This window comes from Anoplolepis gracilipes, chromosome 5, assembly GCF_047496725.1.
Source record: "Anoplolepis gracilipes chromosome 5, ASM4749672v1, whole genome shotgun sequence".
In the NCBI taxonomy this organism is placed as follows: domain Eukaryota; kingdom Metazoa; phylum Arthropoda; class Insecta; order Hymenoptera; family Formicidae; genus Anoplolepis; species Anoplolepis gracilipes.
The window spans coordinates 9,859,984-9,884,763 of NC_132974.1; the positions used below are offsets into that span (position 1 = coordinate 9,859,984).

The following is a 24,780-nucleotide window of genomic DNA, read 5'->3' on the forward strand; positions in this document are numbered from 1 at the left end:
CTTCTTAACGCGTAATATTTTTTATTTTCCGAGCATATGTTTAAATATATCTAGCAAAGAAAATTTAAATTAAATGATAATTAAATTATAATATATAAAGTTAAACTGAAAAATTAATTAATTGGATGTAAAATTAATTAATATATTGGATTAATATATTAATTAATATATTGGATGTAAATCGTACTGCGCACAAAATACAATTAAAGTATTACATTTTTGTTTAAAAGAAAATTCTAATAAATTTCTGATGTTTTTATATTTTTCTTTTATGATGTCTACGTTTGTGATATTCAATTATATAGTGATACATTTTTTTTATGTAGAATATTTTAGGTTTTTTAATTGTTATTATATGGCACGTTCAAAAAAATAATGTACATACATTAAATTATTCGATACATTTATTTCTCTCCTTTTTATATAAAATATTTTTAAGCTCTTTAAAGAAAGAGAGAGAGAGAGAGAGAGAGAGAGAGAGAGAGAGAGAGATTAGCTCATTAAAATTAACATAATAGCTACTCCGTGCAAAGTGATAATTATTTAAATTTGAATTTTTTCGCTAAATTAGAATTGCAATATATCTAGTAAAAATTATAAATTGAGATTTTATTTTTTAGGGATTTTACGTTATTAATCGTTTCCTCTAATTGATATTGCTAATGATATTATCACGTTGTGCGATGAATTATCCACGTTATGTGATTAAGAAATCGGTTTATCCCACTGTGTGCTTTCAAGAGATGAATGATCCATACGTAAAATTGCACAGGGTACTAAAAGGAGGCAATTAATACGTCGCGCATCGTCGTCTCTTCAAAAGTAACGCGCGGAGCAAAGGGCGCCGCGAAGAAACAGAGAGGCCAGTGTTTTCCAAGGGCCACGTGTTTTTTAATGACGAGTAGCAGACGCCATCGTGTTACATTCGATCGATCGTAACGGTTAAAAAGCCTATGTTCTGGGAAATCGTTTATGCGACAATTTCTAATTGCGAAGTCGAATCAAGTCGAATTTTTTATATAGATATACAAAATTGGATCTTAATAAAAAATTAAAAAAAAAAATTAAACAACTAATACTTTTCTTTAGAAAGTATCCAACATCGGGATATATTCTAATCAATGAAATAGCTTGATAATTAAACAATGTACGATTTAATATGAGTTTAAATATTAATAGTTTAAAAAATTTATTAAATTAAAATTTTTTAAAAGTTAAACCTAAATTAATTATAAGAAAAACTCTTTATTCACATTTCATAAATTTAATCCATAAAAACTCTATTTTTCAATATTAAATACATTTTTAACTGGATCGCTAACTATTGCTAATGATAACTTGATTTGATTTACATCTCAAAAGTCTATCATTAAGAAATAATGCAATAGTCCGATAATATTCACAATTTATTATGAAATCAAGCTATCAACAAGCTATTGAGATGTATAATAATTTGAAAAATAAAAGTAATAATAAAAGTGAAAAAAATTTAGGCTCTTAATTTGTGAATGGAATTTTGATTAAATTGAAGAATTATTGAGAAAATTTTACAATAATTATCATACAAGCAAATACGTATTGAGAAAATTATAATCAGATATAGCAATTTAAAGTGATGCAATTAAACTTTCAAGTACTTTCTTCTTACCACAATTAAGTTTCACGAAACTTTCAGTTATTTCGAGAGATTCTCAAAAAGTTTCAGTCAAGGTGTCGGTACGTTAAGAAAGTTCGAAAGGACAAGCTTTGAATATCGCCGCGTTTATCTCGCGAATTGAACGCTATTCGATTCTTAAAAAGGATTCGATTTCTTAAAAAGGATTCATCATTCTTTACAACTTAACAAAGGAAAAGAAGGAACAGAAAATGTTGTAAAAATTGTTGTCTGAAGAGCTGGAATTGTAGAAGAAAAAATCAACAAGAAATGTCAGAATCGATATTTGACCTGACAAAAAGAAATAATGAAAAGGAAAGAAGGATAAGATACAAAAGAAAAATGCGAAAAATATCAGACTTTTGAAGAAAACTATAGTTATCAATGTTTTCGCCATCTTTTTTTTAATATTTGACGGATTTTAAAAAGAAATGTGTTTGCACCGAATAAAATATTTAAGTTACAAAAAGAAAAGATAGATTAGGAAATATATCATTTATAAAAGAGGCAGACAAAGAGTATATTTATTTAAGAGTTGGTTATAAAATATTAATTTTTTTTTTTTTTCATATTTTTTTATATTATAGGGTCAACAATTTTTTATTGAACTTAGTAATGAAATCAATTGTATATCTAGAAATACAACACACTGTTCGCTTTCTAAATGTGGATGAAAATACGGATTTATAGGTAATGTCGTTAACAAAAGAAAGTAAATATTTCATGAAATTTATTTTCGACCTGCATTTAATGGAATTAATACGGCTTGCTTTTACTGTAGACAGGTCAAAGAGGTCAGCTTTTATTTTCGCATCTTTCTCTGATGACTGATAATGACTGATATCACACATATCAACGTGATGAAAAAGATAGAGAATTCTTAAACCTGAAAAAATGTACATACATGTGTGTGTGTGTGTGTGAAAATATTTATTAAATCGTTTACTTGAAACCGCATATTATAATATAAATATACATTTCTATTATTCTAGATTATTAATTGTTTTTATTATAAAATTTTATTTATATATAAATAAAATTTTAATCTTATATTAATATTAAATTATGAAACAGTCAATTTAATCAACTGTTTTTGTATCGAAGTATGAATGACGTATAAAGCTGCGATTTACTTTAGGGGGAAGCTATTTAGTCTTGAAAGTTTCTATAGCTCTCGGAGGCCGCAGAATTAAGGGCAATATTTCTCTCAGTTGTGTGCATTCGGGATTTTTGCTGTCGAGTGTTGTCCTCGAGAATACAAGCTTCAAGTGCACTTTTAGTCTAAGATCATTGCCTTCAATGAACGCCGGTTTATTCTGCGACCGACCAGTACGATTGGCGATTTCTTCGATACTGCAGAGCAATCGAGAATATTTTTATAAAGTACCGATTACACTCACATGCGCACATACACAGCGGAGGAAGTCGCGGGTTCGTTCTTCGTCCGATGAAAGCGGGAAAGGGTGGGAAAAAGGGCGGCACTCGTAGAAATAGAAAAAAAAGGAAAAACAGTCCGGGATCGATATTGAACTGCGGAAAAAAGAAGGGCGGGAAAGAACGAAGGTGGAAAAAGGAAGAAATCGAGGAAGGCGAGCCGGGGGCTTTGAGGAACGACAGTATGCTGACGATAAAATGAGATTTTCAATACTTGCCTGGAAAATATTATGGAGATATTCGTCGTTCTCTCTCGTCTAGACGGATGAATCCATTATTTTCGCGGATTATATCAATATTAAGCGTTAACCGATTCTTCCATAAGGCACCGAATACGCAGTATCACTGTAAAATTATTTCGCTGTAGCAGCTAACGCGTCATCGAGTGTAGGGGGCGAATAATTTTGATCTAGTTTTTCCAATTTTCGTACCGCAAGAAATTTTAAATATCGTTTTTATTACATAGGACTCTGTCCAGATATTGTTGCACGTTCAAAATCTCTTTTTGTCGTATATTTTAGACTATCGGCTACTACCTCGTCACATTTTTTAATCACGGCGAAAAAAATTAATTAAAATAAAATTTTTTAAATACTATACATTATATACCATGGATACAGTTAGGCTAAAAAAAATAACAATAATATTACAAAAGAAGAACATTGTAACTTATGTTGATAATCTTTTATATAATTGAACGTGTGTTTATAATTTTATAATTTACAATAATTTTTACAAATGTAATGGCAATGAACACAACAGAAAACTATATTGTGAAATAAGTATTAAATCTTATATATATATATATATATATATATATATATATATATATATATATATATATATACATATTTAAAAAAATAAACGTGAAAATGATATATGAATAAATGAACATAAAAATAAAGTGTGAATAAATCATATATTATTAATTTATTACGATTTTCAAAACATTTGAAACTTTATTCAATATTTGTTGCATTATTGTTATAAAATTGTCCGAATAGAAAGAGATTGTGCGATTCGAGCTAACTTGAACAAAAGATAATATTTTATTCTAAAGATCGTGGAATATAACTTCTTCTGGCTACATGGTGAAAAGGGAAGAACGAACGCCTGGAAATGACGAGCGTACGAAGGAAGAAAAAAACCAAGGAGAAATATCAGGATCGATATTCGACCCGGAAAAAGGAGCAGCGGCAGAATGGGGAAAGGGCAGGCGGGCAAGAGGGGGACCAGGGGCGCTCTGCCGAAGGGGTAGGGACACGAGGTGGGGGAGGGGATCAGGAAGAAAAGTGAGAAAAAGGAAGCACCGCACATCGCAGAACCCGGGGCTGCACTTTGAAGAAACGTACAATAGCGAAACGCTTCTTCCTAATATTTACAGAAAGACATTCGCGTAAGTCGTAAAAAAACGTCTTCGAATAATAACAAACAAGCTTCTCTTATCTTCCGTTAAAAGTTTACGACGCTGCGCGAACTATGGTCATTTCTGTGGTCATTTCTCGGGTGAAAAAAGTAGATCGCTCGCGCGCGCGCGCGATAGATTTTCTGGGGGTAATATACATTTTTCGTTGAATTGGGAACTTTCAACCAGTTAAACATTTCGATGAAAATAGCGTTAATATATGATGATGTTAAATTAATACGGCCGATTACAGAAATATCTCGCGCAGAAATTTCCAATATGGCCGCACTTTCGTGTAACTGAAACTTCTATATGTAATTCAATTTGTAATACGAAATCAGAAAAGTTGGCTCGATGACACGGATAGAAAGTTCTAAACTTGGCTCGATGATGCTGATAAAAAAACCATCCCGGCTACCTGACCTCCCCTAGAGGTAATCCTTTCGTGATACATCTTGGATGTTTCTAATACAGATTCAATGATCATCGATCAATCAATGCGAGCAACGAGACTAAGGTTATTCTCATCCGTGAAAATCGGGTGACGATTTGCCAAGGCATCTTTTTCATGTTCGTGTTGATCAAGATCGATGAAGCGTTTGATAACCGAGTTGACAATATCGCAATAATATAACATATATTCGGTAAAATGCGATACTTAAACGAGTGTACTATTGGTGAAATAACATCGCGTTATAAATATATTAGAAGTGAGTAAAATCCAAAGCTTTGTGTAATGTGCTCTAGTTAATGTATCGTTTTTCAAATCAACGGATAGTTTTTTTTTTTTAGTTTAAAAATATTAACATTATATATAATGTTAATATTTTATAGTTTTAATGCAAAAGACCTCTCTATATATATATATATATATATATATATATACATATATGTTTCTTTTTACATTAAAACTATAAAAACTGTCTACAATATATATATATATATATATATATATATATATATATATATATTATATAATTTATATTTTTAATATAATTTTTAATTTATAATTTATATTTTTAAATTTATATCTATTTTATAAAATATATTACATTTATTTAATTTGTATACCTATATGTTATAAAATAATATATTTATATAATTTATATACATTTTATTATAAAATAATAGCATAATTTATTATAAAAAATAAATTATATTATATAATCTACAAAAATAGATTTAGAATAGATTTAAAAGTCATTGATAATTTTATTTATATAACGACATTTAAAATAATTTTAAAAACGTATGGAGTGTGTTAAATGGTGATTAAAATTGCACCAGCGTCCTTAATAACATAGATCAACGTTCCAGAATCAATTCAAGCTTCGAGAAAGGCTATTGAATGATCGCGTTATCGTATCAAACTAATGAGATTTTGCATCAATCAAAGATTTAACTGTGGCGCGTTCCGGATTACTATGTTGCTTCAGCATAAATCAGCGGCGTATTCTCATTCGGATAACCGTTCGATTGTCGGCACCGGGCGTGCTTGAAATACATAAGTCCGGGAGCTCTTCGCAAATAGCATCGCAAATTTGCGCGTATCATTTTACACATTTCGGCAGCAGGTGCATTCTCCTCGTTCACTCTGTAAAAGTCGACACCTGTCTACGACGCTCGGCGAATAAAATCGGCAGCCGCCTTTAATCATCGCATGAAATAAAAAACGCGAATCAATCGACGCATATGTATTTCGTAATTCAAAAATTCAAATTTTCTCTGATTATTGTTTCATTATGGATGATTCGATTTTTATGATATGAAGCAGCGGTTGCGTTTATATTTCACACACACAATGCTCTTAATTTAATACATTAGGTATATAAAGACAAAGTTATCATTCATCTATGTACGATGTTTTAATGCAAATTCTAGAAGCATTTATAATAACTGAATAACGTTTTCACGCCTTAACGAATAAAAAATCTATCGCAAATTTCAGAATCATTTATTATGGAGTTTTTATTTCTTGCGTAATATCTTTACATTTCGAGAAATCAAACGAAGCACATTCCCTTATTGTATTTCACTATGCTAAAAATAATTTCTCGTTAGATTGGCGGCGCAAATATAAATGTGCGTACTTTGATGAACGTGCATCGTTCGGCCTACAATTAATTCTCGTAACACGGCATGCGCACACGTGAAGAGGGAATAAATAAAAAATTGTAAATAATAACGAGGCTCGTTCGTTGGGCGAAATATGGCGTATAAAATTTGTACAGCGATACGAGAAAGATCATAGGGATTGTTAAATAAATTCTATCTCCAGAAAAGAGATATCCGCATTACTATTCTTGATGTACGAAAAAATTCAGGAGATTTGAACATAAAAACTGAAAAGCGAAAGCATAGCGTAAAAACGTTATTTTTTTTCCATTCATTTCTTTGTAATTACATATTCGTACTCCTCTCTTACGAAATGCTTGTGCCACTTTCCGTATATCAAGAAAAAATTACGACCGCACATTTACAAACATGTTACTAATTCAAAAACTGCCTGTGAAAAACATGTATTCGTGTTATCCTGTTATCCGTGTTGAATGCGGCGTAACGTCAAACGCATTCGGAATCTCAGTACGAGAAATATTTAGCGTTTCGAGGAGACCCTCGAGTGGCCGGATCGAGTAGCCACTTGTGTTGTAGTTGTCGAGAATAGAGTAGAGTATTGCGAAGACGTCATCGCAACCATTAGAAGGTCCCGATCTCGTTGATTCGTTGACCGTTCACTAACGGCCACTGTCCCTCTCGGACAAACCTGGTTCAAGGGTGCGCCCAGCCGCTCCTCTCCGTCACCGCGTGAGAATTTTACGAAACAAACGGCCGTCTGTGCTCCAATGTTGTTTCTCCTTCTCCGCGCGACGTCGTTTTTGTTACTCCGTATATATCTCTCTTTCGTGAATAAGATGCGTCGCGTCGCGTCGCGTCGTCTAGTGCCAAGTGCTTCCTCCTGGACAGGAAGGATCCTCTCGAGACAACCTCGCGCATCTTAGATCCGCCAAGCAGATATGTCGTACATTTTTGACAAGGACCGTCCGAGCATTTGTTACTTAGTTAGAGATACTAAAGAGGAGTTAGATACTTTGAATTTTTTTTTTTTAATGATATATTCGCGATAATCTTTATTCCTCGAATACATAAGTTTTATTCACATAAATAAGTAGCGAAAATATTATTACAGCGTTAATTTTTTAATATTTAAAATTTTCTGAAAAAAAACAATGCAGCACATTCTCTTTGAAATATTCCGAGTGCTATATCGACGTTGTGACATAAGTATCGTATTGCTCTTAAAATATCTACTTGTTAATTAATTAAGTTTCATTATAAAGAAATTAATGTTTTCGTAGATTATTATCATACGATGCAATCTCGCGTGACATTATGCCAAGAAATTTCGAGAATCAACTTCTTCCATCTCGTCTGCTCTTATGCGAGAGTGAGATTTCCATAGACTATCCCTCGCGCTCGTCGCAATTTTACTTCCTCTCTGTTACCCTCCGGTGGCTGCACATCCTCCCCCGTCTGGATGCAGGGAATGCATCCGACGAGCGGGCGGGCGGCGAGGGGAAAGGGAAAGACGGGGGAAGGGGCGCGTAGACGGATAAAAGCAACTCGTGGAGCGAGGGGGTTGGGACGAGGCAAACGGGCGATGGCGGGGAATAGAGGGGGAGGGGGCGGGGGTTTAGCGTCTCCGCTATTCCTCCCCCATCGAGCAGGTCGCGCGCTGAGTGCGCTGGTAAAACAGCCCCTTAAAACGGTTTTACTGCCGCGCACGGGGCGCAACGACGTCTAGACGCTAGGACCGTAAAGTTTGACCTACTCACCCCCGACCGACTCGCCCCGCTTTTGCCTCCTTTACCTTCTTCGTCGTCTTTCAGTTCCACTCCCTTCCCCCCGCCCCCCGCTCCTCTCTCGTCGCTTCCTGTCGCTCTCGCTCCGTAAAGCTCGAGAGACACTAGCCGGCGTTCCCTTAACTCATGTACCATGGACCTTGAGAAGTAGGCCAAAGGGTTATACTCGGCGGTTCTCGTAAAAGAGACTTCTAACCTTATAGGGGTGCTCGACCCTTTTCTTTCAATTTTTCGAGTCCAAAAAAACCGTTTGCCACCTGCTTGATCGATTCTTTGAAAAATTAAAATTTTTTGTTATAAATCTGTGACGTAGAATTGCAAACGTGGCTTTTGTTTTTAATTACATAACAAGTAATTATTGATGAAACAAATAATTATACGTGACTGTTACAAGTTTTTTTTTGAACGTAAAAATCAATTAATCTTTGAATGACTAAAAAGGTAAAATAAAAATTTACATTTGCGTAAAATTATTGCGTATTTTATTAAATTTTACTTATTTCAGATAAAGTTTTCATATCGATTTAATCCAATAGCTTAAATAGCGAGTAGCTCACGTTTCACATTCAAAACATTACTCAATGAAGCGACAGGGATTTTCGTAACCATTGACTTTGAAAAACGAAGGGTTGCTTTGTCCTATTATATCAATAGAGAGTCGTAATGCTGATTGACTTGTTTCATCCCTCCACATTTATTTCAGATGGCAATGTATCTTTATCGAAAAGAATTTTTATTGAGGTTTCTTTTTTCAATTCAAGAATACGCATATTTTTTTATGACAAAATAAAAATATATATTTCGAAATACTGTTATATTCTATTGCTAATAAATTGATGAGATAAATAATAGATTATAAAAATAACTGCGCATGTTGTTTAAAAAAATTAATTCAATGAATTAATTATAATATAATATGTAATGTATACTGCTAAATGAAATTAAAGATAAAATGCTCCCTGGTAAAATATTATTGGACATATTATAATGTAATATTATATCAAAATTAATATTTGCAGAATATTTTGAAAATGGAAAGAAAAACCAAAATATTTTTATTTTTTGTGTCATAAACTACAACGTTCCATGTATTACCCTTTTTGTCCCCTTTCGCGACTTTAATCCGCTTGAATACATGACGAAACTGGGGCAAAGGGTTACCATGAATAGGGGTGGCCGTAGAGAGGAAAGAGAGAGGGAGAGAGATCGACCCTTCAGGAATTTCATTTCGACGCGTCTTCACCTACGCGACTCGTTTCTCAACGTATTTTCATTCAAGATGCTATCAGACCCCGTGGCCGTAGTCAAGAACGATCGGTCGAAAAGCGATCGACTATATTTCGCCGAGAAGTGGAATTTCATTCTATCCTGGAATTCTCTCACGAATGCATTTTTTATCGTCATCGTATCGAAACCGGGTATTTTGGTTACCGCAACAAATTCCGCGAGACATATTTTTATCGATGAATTCTATCGGTAACAACATACATACGCTGACAAATACTGTTGCTTCGTTCAGAGATATATCGATATATTTTCTCATAATAAAATTCAATTAAATTTACTCTACATAGATAAACGTAATCTAAACATAATCTATTTTATTTTTGCATTAAATTGCTTACATTTTCTTGCAAATTGTTGCACGAACATGAGAATTATTCCATTATGTGTGTTCCTTCAAGGCATTTTTTTAGAATATCAAGTTAGCGTGAACAAATACAGGTGCAGCGCTTTTTTGAAATAACGCTTAAAGAGTACAACGCAATGTCGACATCCAGGAACGTTCGCCCTTGAGTTTATGCAAGCCGGAAAACTCGGTCAAACGAAAAGTTGGACCTAAAGGGAGTCACGTGGCCCTTTTGAAAACCGCCGAGTGCTGACCACGGTTCGTAGAATTTCCGAGAGCGTTCAAGTATTCCGGGACCTTTTAACGTTAATTGCAAATTTTTTTTTTCTGATTTTTCTACAAACGGAAATTGCATCGTTAGTCCAGATGAGAGAAGCTTTTCTTGACAAACGTTTAAAAAGAATCTCTGTAAAATAGACAGTTTAGTTATTTTTTCATAAACTTTTCTTTCCGATTAATAATAATTAATTTGTATAAAACTCTTGTGAATAATAAATATTTGTCTCGAAAATGACGTGCGAATAATATTACATAAAATAAAAGTGCCGTTAAAATTACGATTGACCATTATCGCGAATTGTAGACGAGCACAAATTCTCCAGTAATGTTGGAAGAAGGGCAATTTTCCGCCATACGGGTCGCTTGCGGAAAACGCATCGATCCATCGCTACACATCGCGCCGAAACGATTCTTCCAATGTGGAAATATCTCTCGGCGAGTTTCACCCTCTGCGTTTTTACCGTGCGGAAAAGTGCAACGCGTGCCTCCGCCCCGCGTATCCCGAAGAGCCTTCCACTGCCTCCCCTCGCCCTTGGAATACGACTCGACGGTTAGTGTCGAAAAAAGGAGAACCGCCGCGAGGTTCTTTCAAATAATTCTCCTCGCGCGCTCTCCGACCCTTCTTCACCAAACGAGCTTTCTACACGGCTACCGCCGCAGAAGCTTTTTGCGGCGGACGTGAGAATTTTTTTTCCATGTTATATTTGCGAGAAATGACGTCGCAATGATTCTCATTGTCAGTTAAAAGCAGGAGTCAATCGAGTACACGTCATTTCTGGTGATGTTTCTACGAAATAATTAAATTAAATTTTATATCGATATTAATGAATGTATACGCAAAATATCGTTAATTCTGCGTACGTGTATTTTTTTTTTTTTTTTTTTTTTTTTTTTTTTTTTTTACAAATTGACTGTACGTGCCTTCGAAAACATGTGACGAGTTTTTGCATTGTCATCATTCACTTATGTAAATTTCCTTTACCCTTTTATTTAGTATGAATGTGAGCGCAAACTTTACATTAATTTTTTTTATTACGATCAATATAGCTTCGAGATAAAGCAATGTGTCATTTTGTGTGACTTAGAAACAGAAGATAAAAATAGCTTTGCTCTTAACATTTACATCATACCTATATGTGTAAAATATTCTTCTTTTTAATCCAGCGTAAATGGCAATGCTTTTTTTAGAATATGACTTAAGAAATAAATAAATATGTCGATAGGCTAAAATTAACACTCATGTATCATTTTGAACGAAGAAATGAGTTATCAATGATATTAATTGACATTACGATAACGTCGTGCTTTACATGCTGAAAGGTAACTCTATCGTTTATATGTGTATGTAAAACGAGCACATAAATTCCAATGACTACGTTCTCTCACGCGCAAGGAACGTTCTGGCTAAGCCGGTCACCACGTGTTGCCCTCGAATCACATCAAGTCGGGGAGAGAAACATACACTTTAATGAGAATTATAGAAAAAAAATAAACTGACTGGTAAGGTTAAAGACCACAAGTTTAAAGTCATTTGCTAGATACAAAGTTGTCGGCACAGAGAAAGAAAAATTGTTTCCTTCTCTGTGACGGTATGTGATTTTGTCAGACTGGAAATTTCTGATATTTATAAGTTACTTTTAATAAAAAAGCGTAGCTTATAACTTCTTGTGTGAAAAAGTTTACAATTCAAGTATTTTTTAAATTTATATAATTATATACATATACATATATGTGTATGTATATGTACGTGTATTATAAAATTATATGAAAAATATATCTTTTCGACAAATTATTTTCTTCTCATGCAATTGTTTAAATTGCGAAGCAATTTTGTTGCTATCTATGATATTTAGCTATTAGCTTTTGTCTTTCTTTCATTAAATGACGTTTTAAGCAATAAAATCTGGAAAAAGTCGCAGGACGGCGTAGTAAGACGAAGATAAAAGTAATGGTAAGTGACGGATAAATGTCGAAGCGACGCGAGAGACACATGTATTTGCCGCTGCGGCAGCATTTGACGGCAAAAGTTGAAAGGGGGTAGGAAGTGGAATGGAGACGGAGATGTAGGAGATTGGAGGTCGTAGATAGGTAGACAGACAGACGTATAGGTTTATGGGTTTCCGCGACCAGGCCGCGGCCATTCCGCGCGTCTGGAGCTCGGCTACTTTCCCCACCCCTCGCCTATTCCTCCCTTCCCCCTTCCCGCCCCTCTATCAGCAACCCCTGTCGCGGCGGAATCGACGGGGGTGGTTGTAAAAATTTTACTGCGAATTGTCTGCAGACTCGACCCGCCGCTCGACGTTACGACCGGGAAAAATAGGAAACCCCCGGGAAACCGGCGGAAAAACTCGTCTGGGTCAGATCTCTGCTCCTCGCCTGTGTTTTGTCCCCGTCCCCGCGTCCCCGCGCACCATTTGGGTCAGCAATCTTATCAACCAACAATGATATTGCGGCTAGCTTTGTTCGTCTCGAAGGATTTTGAAGCTCGTTTTAGAATTTTATTGACTCTGAAAGTGTCAAAAATGTCATATTCGTTCAGTCCATTTAAACATCACTCATTGTCAGCCGAGTTAATATTCTAATGATATCGAGACGACTGAGATAAAAATGTAGCATAGATATAAAATGCGAACAAAATTTTTGATTAATATTTTATATTATTCATCGAATAATATCAATAATATCAGTTTCTTATATAAAATAAAATAAAGCCCCATAGGTAAAAATAATTATCTAAACAATATCAATTTTTCTGGTTTTTATAATACATATGATTTTTCCCTTTTCTCTCTGTCTCGTTCCCTCCCCCATCAAAATTTTAAAAAATATAGGGTAACAAAAATTATTTTATGTATTTTCTTTCATCGTGATATTTTCGATAAATTTAGTAAGATGTTTTTGAAGTTATCAATAATTCTTCGATTGAACTTCACGAGATTAGAAGAGGGGTCAAAGAGCAATAGCAGTCAGGAAAAAAATTCCAGACGATCGGTTATCAACCAGAGTATCCTAGCAACTTGCTGGGCGGCCGAGGAGAAAGGCAAAGCGTGAAGAGTGAGAAGAACGAGTAAAGCCACCAATCTGGAGCCAACTGTTGAATTTTATTACTCTCGGTGTCCCTTCCCCTCTTGTTCTCTCTCAGCGCTCGCATGCCTGGGGCAGGGCAGCGGAGAGGTACGAGGGAAGGGCAAGAGGGAAACGAGAGTCATGGACCACATGTGCCTCGTTGGCCACCCTTGCGCTTCTCTGGGCCTAAAAGACAAAAAAGCCAGGAAAGCGATATGGCTCTACTGACACTCTGTGGGAAGACACGTGTGTCTTGCATATTCCTAAATGAATAGTAGCGTCGGAGGGTCTTTAACCGAAGATAAGTCAGGGGGAAGATACTTTACTTATACGATGATAAATATATATTCAGCTGAAATTCCTTAATAATGAAATTTTCTCACACTTTCTATTTCGAAAAAGAGTGAAAAATGTGTAAATATTATAATTATTATGTATTTTTACGATTGATTAGATATGATTTACATTTTTACAATTATATACGAGATATCCCAAAAATGTTGCAAAATTTAGGATCGTAATTTTTCTTAACTTTTTAACCATTAAATAATTAAATTATAATTAATATATATATATATATATATATATATATATATATATATATAACAACTAAATAATTAGGTAATTAATTACTATGTTAAAATTTTATTATACTTTATCATAAAAATCGTATGGAACCAAGTCTGTATATTCTCATAAAATTCCACTTATCTTAATATCTAATATCTATTCTAATTTCCAATCAATACCTATCTTAATTTCTAATATTGATTAATCATCAATTTAACCTATTTTAAATATATGTCAAAATAAATTCGGCTCACATTTATTAGAGAATATATTTCTATTACTGACATTTTTTCAGGAGGAGTTTTTTTTATATCGGCATAAAAATTCTAAAAATCTATTATATTAAAATCTTATTAGAAACACACTGAAGATTTTTCGCGACTGTTTGTCTTGCTTTTTGATATATATCAATATATATGTATATTGTAAATTTTATTGATACACTTATATTTCTCGCACAATTTTTGTAATTTTTATTTTTGATTGTTTTTTTTTTTTTTAAATATTGAGATATTAATTTTTAATCGATCTATTATATGTATTCATTAGGGTTAAATACTTACTTGAAACGTGAAACTAGCAAAATTTATCACTCCTTTTCGTTCATTCGTACCTCGTAATTTTGAAGATTGCTACTATTGACACACGAAGGATAGCCGTTCAATGGTCTTTCTCTGTCTTTCTCTCTCTTTCTCTCTCTCTTTCTCTCCCTCCCTCAGGGCCACGTGTGCCACGTGTGCCGCGTAACCCTTGAACGGCCAAGTTTTACCAGCTGTCAGCGTCCTATCGGACCGAATAACCGTCGACCGTTCATCGACGAGACGATCTCCAGTCCCGCTCTATCAGAGTGGAAATCCGAGCTTCTGGTCGGGTTACCGCGGAACGACGGACTCTCGTTCCTTCACCTCCGAAGCGTGGTGCATCTCGCAGGATTCTCGGTGTCCGGCATCCGTTGGGACTCACTGGGTCATAAGTTCCCCCCAGTTGATCGTGTTGTCGAACTCTGTAAACGACAGGTCTATAGATCGTAGAACGTTAGAGGCGCCAACATTAACATGAAACTGAATCTCTCTCTCTCTCTCTCTCTCTCTCTCTCTCTCTCTCTCTTTCTCTCTCTTTATATATAATTTTATATATACATAGATAATAATATTTTGTATTTAAATTATATAATATATATACTTTTATTTATGTATATATATTGAAAGTATCTTCGTTTATTGCAACTCGTTAAACATCGAAGCAACTTAAACTGCAATAGTAAAACTTGTGTAATCATAATTTGTAGAAATGGTACGCGGTAAATGTACTCGGTCGTACATATAGTTACTTACGAGAAACTTGAAGTCTAACTTTTTATAGGTTGTGCATTCCTGAATAGGTAACTTTTGTTCTCTCTCAATCATTTGCCGCGAGTTCTTACGAAAATATTGTATTAATTTTTAATTTTATTACATAAATTATTGCGTGTAATAACAATGAGATGAATGCAAAAAGAAAAAAAAGCTGATAAAAATCTATTAGGAATAATTGATAATATTATATTTAGAAAAGCTTAAACTTATCGTCAATCACTTAAATGTTTAATATTTGATCGATAAATGGAATATGCATAATTTAAATAACTATTATATGTCATTCGGAGCGAAAGATAATATTAGATCAATGATAAGCATTTCCGTTGGTTCTATTCCACTACAATTATGGCAAAAAGCTGACTATATTGTAGTTTCTAACAAACATAACAAGGTACTATAATTTGCATTCAACGCACTATGAGATAAACGAGGCTTATCTTATCTGCATAATAGATGAGAATGGTGGATACCGATTGCCGTCACTAAATCTTGACTTGTACTAATAATTAAATCGTTGCGAAGTACAGAGGCCGGAACATTCTAATTGCCTCTGTTATCACGAATGGATAAGCGGACGTAGTTTGTGAATAGCGAAAGATTATCCGACATCACGTTCCTGCGTCGTGGGGGGACGCGCCTCACGGCCACGTGCTTTAGTAAACAAACCACGCCATTGAACGATCCGGGAATGCATCACGGTGCATTCCCGATTCATTCCCGGTGCTTCGCACGTCGAAAGATCGTGTGATGGAGAATTGGCGTAACTCCTTTAAAGAATAAGATCGCTGATATCTACGAGATATAAAAATAATTTTCTTTCTCGGGACCCTTTACGAGTCTGCTTCTTCTCGGTCGTCGCGACGCGATGTCGCGCGCGCGAGCGGATAAAGAAAAAGGGTGACGTCATGCCAGGCTAGTTCGTTGGGCTAGGTCGTGGCACTCCTTGCATCCCACCTTCTCCATCTCACCGTCTCACCCTCCTTCTGCCGCCACCTCAACCATCGACTTCTCTACTCATCCTCCTTCTACGAACGGAACGGAACGGAACGGTGCGGAGCGGCGCGGTGCGGCGTACGACCCCTTCGCCGCTCCGCGCCGCACCGCGCCGAAAAAAGCAAGGCTCGCAAAAGGACGCCCGGCGTCGTGGCGCTCTTTGGCTGATCAATACCCGCCGCCTCGTACGCGAACGGACGGTCACGCATGTGCACGGTGTGGGCCGCTCTCTTTCTCTTTCTTTCCCTTTCCGTTTCGGTACCAACTTTCCCATCCTCCTCGCTTTCCCTCCTTTCCTCTCTCTCTTTTTATCCATCTGTCCTTTTCTTATCATCTTTTAACCTCATCCTTTTTCTTTCTCTCCCGCTCTCTCGCCGCTTCGCGCGTTCTTCCCGGCTCTCTATCTTCGTCCGTCTTTTTCCCGCCCGCCGCCCGCCGCCCGCGTCCCGGCGTCCCGGCGTCCCGGCGTCCCGGCGTCCCGACGTCCCTCTTGTTATCTCTTCGTCTTTCGTGCGCTCTCGATTTTTCTCCCGCTTCTCTTTCACCGTCCCTCGATTTTTCCTCTCCTTTACGCCCGTCCACTATCCTTCTTTTGTTCACCCTCCTCCACCGGCTCTTCTCTTCCACCCCTCTTCCCTTCTGGCTCCCCCTGCCCTCCCCGCTTCATCCTTCTCCCGCCCCTCTCTCTACATACCCCCGCGCCGCCTCCGTAGAGACGGCCCGATTTTTTCCTCCCGTTTCCTCGGCTCCGACATTTTTTTACACCTTTTTTCTCCCCCCTCCAGTGGCTGCCCATGCGCCGCTCCCCCGCCATTGGAATACCGCCTCGAGCATCCACTCCGTCTCCCTCTCCCTCATGTCGCACATACGCACATGATCTCTTTCTTTCTCGCCTCGTCTATCCTCCGCCCTTTTTCTCTTCTCGTTCGCTCACACCTCTCACTCTTCCCACCTCTCTTTCATTTCTCCCTGCCTTTCACCCCCCGCCTCCTTACCCGACTCTCTCCTATCTGTTTGATTTTTTTTTCGCGACTACCCGACCACCTACCGACGCCGCGCGTCGGCGTCCTTTTTCTATCGGGACGCTCTTCTCGACCATCGGCTCGACCACGTACTCACATACACACTCGCGTATACGCTCGACGGCAAGCGCGAGAGGGAGAGACGGAGAGATAAAGAAGGGCGTAAAGGGAACTGGATACGGGAGGAAAAGGAGGGTCGAGGGGGGTGTATGAGAAGAGCGGCGGTGGGTGGACGGGCGTGGGTGGAATGGGGAGGGCGCGGTGGTGAAACTGGCTGCAGTGCCTGGATGCGAGCTAAAATGTATTTTCTTTTTTTTCTTCTTTCTCTATATCTTCCCTTCGAGCGAGCCGTGGTAGGTTGGATTACCAATCCGAAGCTGCCTCCGGCACGTTCTTCTCTGTCGAGCACGTAGGGCGCAAACCTGAACGTAAGGGTTCGACGAGCAGTTTGCTGCTGGACGGTACTTTGGTGTACATATCGGTGATACCGATATGGAAATTATCCAGCTGAATTTTAACCGCGCTACGCGCACTCACACACGTACGGCCGTTAGATTCAATTTGGATTGATCACGTGTACGTCTCCACTGCTTTTGATATTTCCAATGCCATATGTATACAACCACATTTTTGCGCACGAAAAGATATGTTACTGGATTATTTCTAAATAAAGATTATATTTTATATATATTTTTATTTTTCTCTTTTTCTTCTTCTCTTTTTCTTTCTCGTTTTCTCTCTTCATAGAAAGAAATACATCTTGATATTTATCTTAAAAATTGAAGAATATATGTATATAATGTATATCATTTCTACTATATTTGTCATATCATTTTCAACTTGTATAATCAATTGTATAATCTACATCTTTTTCCCATTTATTTATTTTTTTTTTTCGTTTAGAAATTACTTTAAAATATAATACGGAACAAAAATATGAAATAAGAAAGATTGATAAATAATTATATTTCTCGTTATACATATACATCACAATTCATAATGTATATTATTGATTGTTAGTAATTGTTGAAAAAAGCACGATTGCAACAATTTTTTGATCGAATTTCATGATTTGTTGAACATGTTGATACAAACTCATTAAATATCGAAAATTTTGTTTTATATTATTCATTATTTACATTTAGATATTCTAATTTTAAATACAACCACGCAATTATCATTATATGACATATGGTAACATACGGTTGGATTAAAGGATAAGATTTTCTCTCTCGTACCTCAACCTCCACCATTTCTCTCACTTCAGCCGCTAACAAAGTCGATTGCTCTCGAATGCGTCTTCCACCTACTTCGACTTCTCTGGTTTTCCGTCTTTAAAATAGACACAAATCGCGTCCCACGGACTTCCGCCGTAGGTCGGGGAATTCTCCGCGTCTCCCCCATCGTCTATCTCACGTTACAATTTTCATGGGTGCGAAGATTTTGCTCGGGCATCATCGACAGTCCATCATCCACCCTTGGTCCAGAGACGTCCAGAATATCTTCGTCCTATCCGTCGGGATTCCGACAGAATCGGATCGTTTGACGAGCCACCTGTAGCGCGAAGGGCTACTACTAGCCCTTCTTCAAGATGGGCACGATCTTTGTCCCCTTCTCGAGTGAGTCACATCGTCTTCTACTATATATCTAGTATCGAGCTCCTTGACTCCGATTATATTACGAGGCGCTATCGTAAAAAAGTTCTAATAGGTTTTTTAATGTTACATGAATTTTTGTTAATATGGAATATTTCGAGATGTTTTTCTAAATATTTCTTTATTGGATAGACAAATATATTTAAATATTGTATATATTCTATATTATAATAATGATAAATATATGGAAATTTATATTGCAAATTACATTGCATAAGAGACGTGTGTTGATTAATCATTGGAAAGACGCTATCAAATACTCTATTCGTCATATATGTCAGATGATAGGATATCTACTAAATAATATTTTTTGTTCATTTATCAATTTCTTGGACACATGGCAATTCATTTTTTGCACACTTTTAAAGTTCTTTTTTTTAAATATCATTGAATACTTTTAAACAACATTAATACGTATCACTGAATAATTTAAAAACAAAAATTGATGTATTTTGTACAGACAGATGTTATTTCTATTATAATTCCGAAGAAGACGTGTATAATATTTTAAATTTTAGAAACTCACATGGGAAACTCGGATAGAAACTCGGAAGAAAGTAGTTCGAACTTTCGGTTTACGAGGCTCAGTCCGTTCCGAATTCTCGGGGAAGCGTACGCGACCTGGCGCGAGCTCTGTCGAGGTGCGGAAGGTCATGCTGGGGGATGGATGTGGTTTAGAGGGTCGTGGGAAGGGAAATGGGGTCATCCTTCGATGGCTCTTCTGGTAGCTCTATGCGTGCCATTGAACCATCGCAAGGTGGCGTAGATGATTAATCCCGCGGAAGTACGCTTTTGGGTCTCCAAAGCGGTTCCTGAATGTTAATTAGCAAAACGTTGAGTTATTTATAGTGAACCAAATAGGGGCACACATACACACACATATATATTATATATGTATTCTGAAGGATTTATGTTTCTTGATATCTGATACCAATATTAAATGTACATCAAGAAAAAATCTTGTAAATTAAAAAATTGAAAAAAGAAAATTATATATATATATTTTTACATATATTTGTATCTTTAATGACACTTACTTTGAAGATAATAAACAAGAAAATACTTAAAAAATCTTATGGTTATAATTCGAGAAAAATTTATTTTACTTACAAAGATCTCTCTTCCCATTTTACAAATTTTAAATTAACAACTAAATAACTAAAAAGTTTAGCTACATTGAAGTTATCGAAGACGCATGTACTAATATAGTGATATTCTCTTTTATGTTGTAGCAATGCGCTCCGCACGACAAGGAAAGCGACTATTGGGGTGGCAGCCGAGGCGCGAAACAAGGTTACGAGGTGAGACAACCCACTTCGAAATATTTTAGTAGTCTATTTCATATATGGCCGTCGTGCTAATTCTACTTGGTGAAGCGCAGCACTTTCTGTTGCAGGCGAAAATGAACGCGGACCACGGTCAGCTGCAGAAAGGTGAGTTCTAAGAGCTCGTACAATCTTAATACATTATCTCATATTTTTACATAGGCTGTGATTTGATGTCTTTGCTTTATTTTTAAACCATAAGCTATTTTAGGACTAAAGTACATAAATTATAGACTGAGAAATAATATATTAACAATATAATATTAATATTTATAAACAAAAGACATTTCATAGGAATGATTTAATACAAACATTAAAGCCTTCATTTCTTTTGTTATTAATAATTTTATTATTGTAATATGCATATATACAATGAAAAAAAAATATATTTTTTAATTACTTTTGTAAATTTTTATTTTAATTTTTTTTTAATTTTAATAAATCTAATAAAAAATCTAAGAAATTTTTGTTGTTGAAGTAGTTGCTATCAAGCATTCGAAAACTATTGTAAAAAAATAATGTTTGATCCAAGGACAAAAAAGTGTTAAAGAAAAAAATTGACTATAAATTCGTTAAAAAATATATATGATTAAGTAAAATAATAACGTCTGAAACGCTTTGATGTATTATCATCGTGAATCGAGACCGATATCAAGGACTTGTTTACTAGAAAAATTGGGATCATCGTGGGCAGTTAAATCATGCGAAGTTTCAACCGAGACCTCGCCGAGGACGTCTTGGTATCTGTTGGCATTGCGACTTTGCGTCAGATGCGAACACTTCCTAAGATCTAACCGCTGGTCCGGGGAACCGGTTGTGACTGCATGCGTGACGTAAGATCACCGATTAGGAGCGAAAGAAAAAGTCTGAGAAAAAGAGTGGGGATACTGCACTGAGCAAAAAAATACACGTATAAACACGTGAATTTATCATCAAACCGAGAAGTAGAATATACACTCTTGAGTATTCTCTTTTTTATGTTTAAAACCTTATTTTTTTTTTGCTGACGTCCTTTAATTTAGCTTCTCAATTCTTTCTCTTCTTTCTTGAAACTTGAATGTCAGTGTGTGACTGTGTTTTTATTTAAATATAAGATGCAGCTTATATAAAAATAAATAGACAGATAACTGACGTCTTCTTTTATAATATATATGATGTATTCAAAAATTCTTAGCATCTTCACTGAGTAGGGAGCGCATCTATAATTTTGAAGTGGACCTCTTACATAAAAGTTATAAAAAAGCTAAAGAACTTCCAATATTGATTTAAAACGTAAAAATAGTAAAAATATCAAACATAATTTAATTAATTTTTATATCTTCATAAAACTTTAAAAGAACTGCTTTTATGATCCATTTAATTTTTGAATATATAATAAAATAGAGAAAATTTTATCTGTGAAAAATATCAAATTTTTTTATATATCATAAAAAGAGTATTATCAAGCGATTTTGATAACAATCTGATTCGAATAACCCAAGTTTGTTTCTTATTTTCTTCTTCTCTTGTTAGAAAGAATTAAGCAATCGGTAGTTTTGTTCGTAAAAGGACAGGCTTCAATCTGTGTTTTTCACTGCCAATGACACGCGAACCGACTGGCCTAGGTTAGCCGTTTACGAGATAAGTCCGCCATCCTTCCACTCTCATCAGGATCGACGGACTCTCGTCAGTGATTCATGCCGTGGAGAAACGCAAACCTGTCGGAGAAAAAAAGTTGCACGACTACCTGCAACACCTCCCTTGATATCGCTCGGTAATTTGACGCATTTGCTTTTGCGACAAATATTATTTCAACACTATCTGATATGTCATCATACGTATTAGGCAATTTAAACAGCGTGATTGCTTTACTTTTATTAGACGAAATACTTTTTTACGTATTACTCTTTATTATATACATCTTATTACGAAATTCTAAAGCGAAGTATTGCTAGTAGAAAAAAATAAGAAGCCTTTGTTTTGCATTAATATTGTTTGACTTTTTTTCTTCAAGTAACTGTATACTCTTATTAAACATATTAATAATCTACTTATTTATTCTAACTCTTGTTGCGGATTCGAATTTACATCGATTGAACGTTAGCCCCATGCATGATCATTATTACATCGCGTGTCTCAAATCTAAATTTCTCTTTTATTGGTGGAATATTCGCGCTTTGTGCCCATCGGGCACCGTCTACGACGGGCCTTAAAATTAACCGCCAGTCTGGCAATTGCGCAAAGATCCTGAACTCTTCGTTAATGCACAGATCGCATGATGCCGAAAATTTCGGGCCCCGTGAAGAGTCGAGAGAAGAATGTGTGGGACGACGGAGCCTCGAGGCCCCCTCTTACGCGCTCGTCTCATTATCGTATTCGCTCGTCAAATAATGCGAGTCACTCGTTTGGAAATTCCTCGTCGGCAGGAGACCTGTCGCGACTTCGAAGCAACTTAAATGGAGAACGTGTCGTAACGTGCATGTATGATTCATATACATATACCGACCAACGAATATGTATTTCGAATTAGAAGTGACGTAAAAACCACTAGAGTATTTTTTCTTTTACATGATAATCTTGTTTGAAGATCCGCGAGCTTCTTGTTGAAGTTTCATATTCAATATTTTTATGATAAAAGACAGCGTAAAAATCTTTTGTCGACTTTTTCGGAAATTGATATATTACTGATAATCTTTTGAATTTTTATTAAAAGTTGTCATTATTAAAGTTTACTTATAATATTTATTTTTAATTCAAACTTATATATTTATTATACATATAATACATATTATATATATTATTATACATTTATTATATATTCAAATAAATATTAAATAGGTCAAATATTAATTTTAATTCAACTTTAAACTTCTTTTATTTGAAAATAAAAAATTGAGAAATTAATAATTTATTATTAATTTATCATTAGAAACATGGTTTTCAAGTACTTTAGTTGCATAATTGCACGTACAAAATTTGAAAACGTAAATTAATTGTTATTGTAGAGTTAGAAGAGACAGTAAGATTATGCCGTCGCGTATCTTCCGACGTCTTTTCTTCCGTCCTTCGAAATGTTAATGCTCTCAGTGAATGACTCTAATGATCATCGAGTATCTCGCACGGATGACCAAATTATGAGTTGGCACTTTCTTCATTTCAATTTTTAAACGACTCGCCCGACAATCAAAAAGAATACTTTGATGCAACACACTTTCACTCATCTACGGTTTCTTGATTATTCTATAATTATTGGGAAATATTTTTCATCCGAGACTCTGCCGTTAGGCGAATGAGACATCGAATTAGTCGTTAATCTTAACGGGATCACAAAAAGCGACTTAAACTTCCATCTCTTAAGGGGTTAATGGAGTTTTTTATAACATCAACAAAAGTGCCATTTTTGTAACAATTTTATCGGCGACTTCCTATGTGTAGTAGATCGTACCGTCTCGTGTTACTTTGTAATATTAAATGAAATATTTTTCTGCGCGTGGCGCGAGCGAGAGCTATTCTTTTTTAATAACGAATGTGTTCTATCTGCTTTCCTCACAAACTCTTATTTCTTTTCGTACGAGCAAATATAGGAGAAAACGGAGTACGTTTATGTTTGAAGGGATAGAATCGGCTCGTAAACAGGTCGATCCGACGATTCCACGTAAACAGACATGTACACAAATTGGACTGCGTGCTTTGTTAAATATGTATGTGGATGAGCGTGTCCTATTCCTCAAGTTTTCTCAAAGTGACAATGTTCTTTATTCCATAATGATAATAACGTACGTATTAGTGTGTTGTACAAAAACTTGACTGATTATTTTACTTTATTAATATCAAGAAAAGACAGAAGACAAAATATTATTCTTATTAAAACAGTATTGAGATAAGTTGAACTAAAGGAAGAATTAAAAATAATGGAGAGTCGAAATGTAATTATGCTCTTAGATATATAAATGATAATAATTAAACGAATAGCGATTACCATCCAAAGAAAGAATAATTTCGAACCTTTCGTTCTATGAATTTAATGTATATATAGTGAGATATTGAAGAAATTGTAAAAAAATTGTGATATTTTACGAATAAGCGGGGAGATTCAATTAGTCTCATTTATTCCCGGTACGGAATCAAAGCACGTTGTGCAAATGCAGGACGATGAACGTGTTGGAACGCGGCTGGAACTCGGTTACAACGTGCTCTCGACACGGATTACAACGTGTCGAAGAGTCCGAGGTCAATTAAAAGTTGGAGTCTTCCGTGTCCGTGCACGGAGAGTAGAAGAAAGAAAGGAACGAGTAGCGCGGGAGGCGCGGGAGGCGGGGGAGGCGGGGGAGAGAAAAAGGATAAATATACGCAATGGAACGAATTCCTAGGAAATGGTCATCTCGTCCATTTGTCATGTTTTATGTTTTTGCCAGGAGCAAAAAGTTTACTGCCAATTATAATGGGTCCTTCCGGTGGCTGCTGGACAACTTTCGCTTCGCTAGGCCCTTTGTTTGACACTTTGCCGTTTGTTCTACATTAAATCTCAGACGATGTCGATAATTTTGTAG

At 35.7% G+C, this 24,780-nt stretch overlaps 1 protein-coding gene across 3 annotated transcripts in view; it reads left to right on the forward strand.

Moving 5' to 3' along the window:
* The window catches only part of LOC140666242 (zinc finger protein rotund), a 151,967-nt gene that overhangs the window by 58,341 nt on the left and 68,846 nt on the right, over window positions 1-24,780 (forward strand). For 2 of the 3 annotated variants that reach the window (XM_072893198.1, XM_072893197.1), the window contains exons 3-4: window positions 20,159-20,227; window positions 20,308-20,359. In XM_072893198.1, coding sequence (XP_072749299.1) covers window positions 20,159-20,227; window positions 20,308-20,359 — 121 coding nt within the window. The remainder of the gene's footprint in view (window positions 1-20,158; window positions 20,228-20,307; window positions 20,360-24,780) is intronic. The other variant, XM_072893199.1, reaches the window with a different exon arrangement.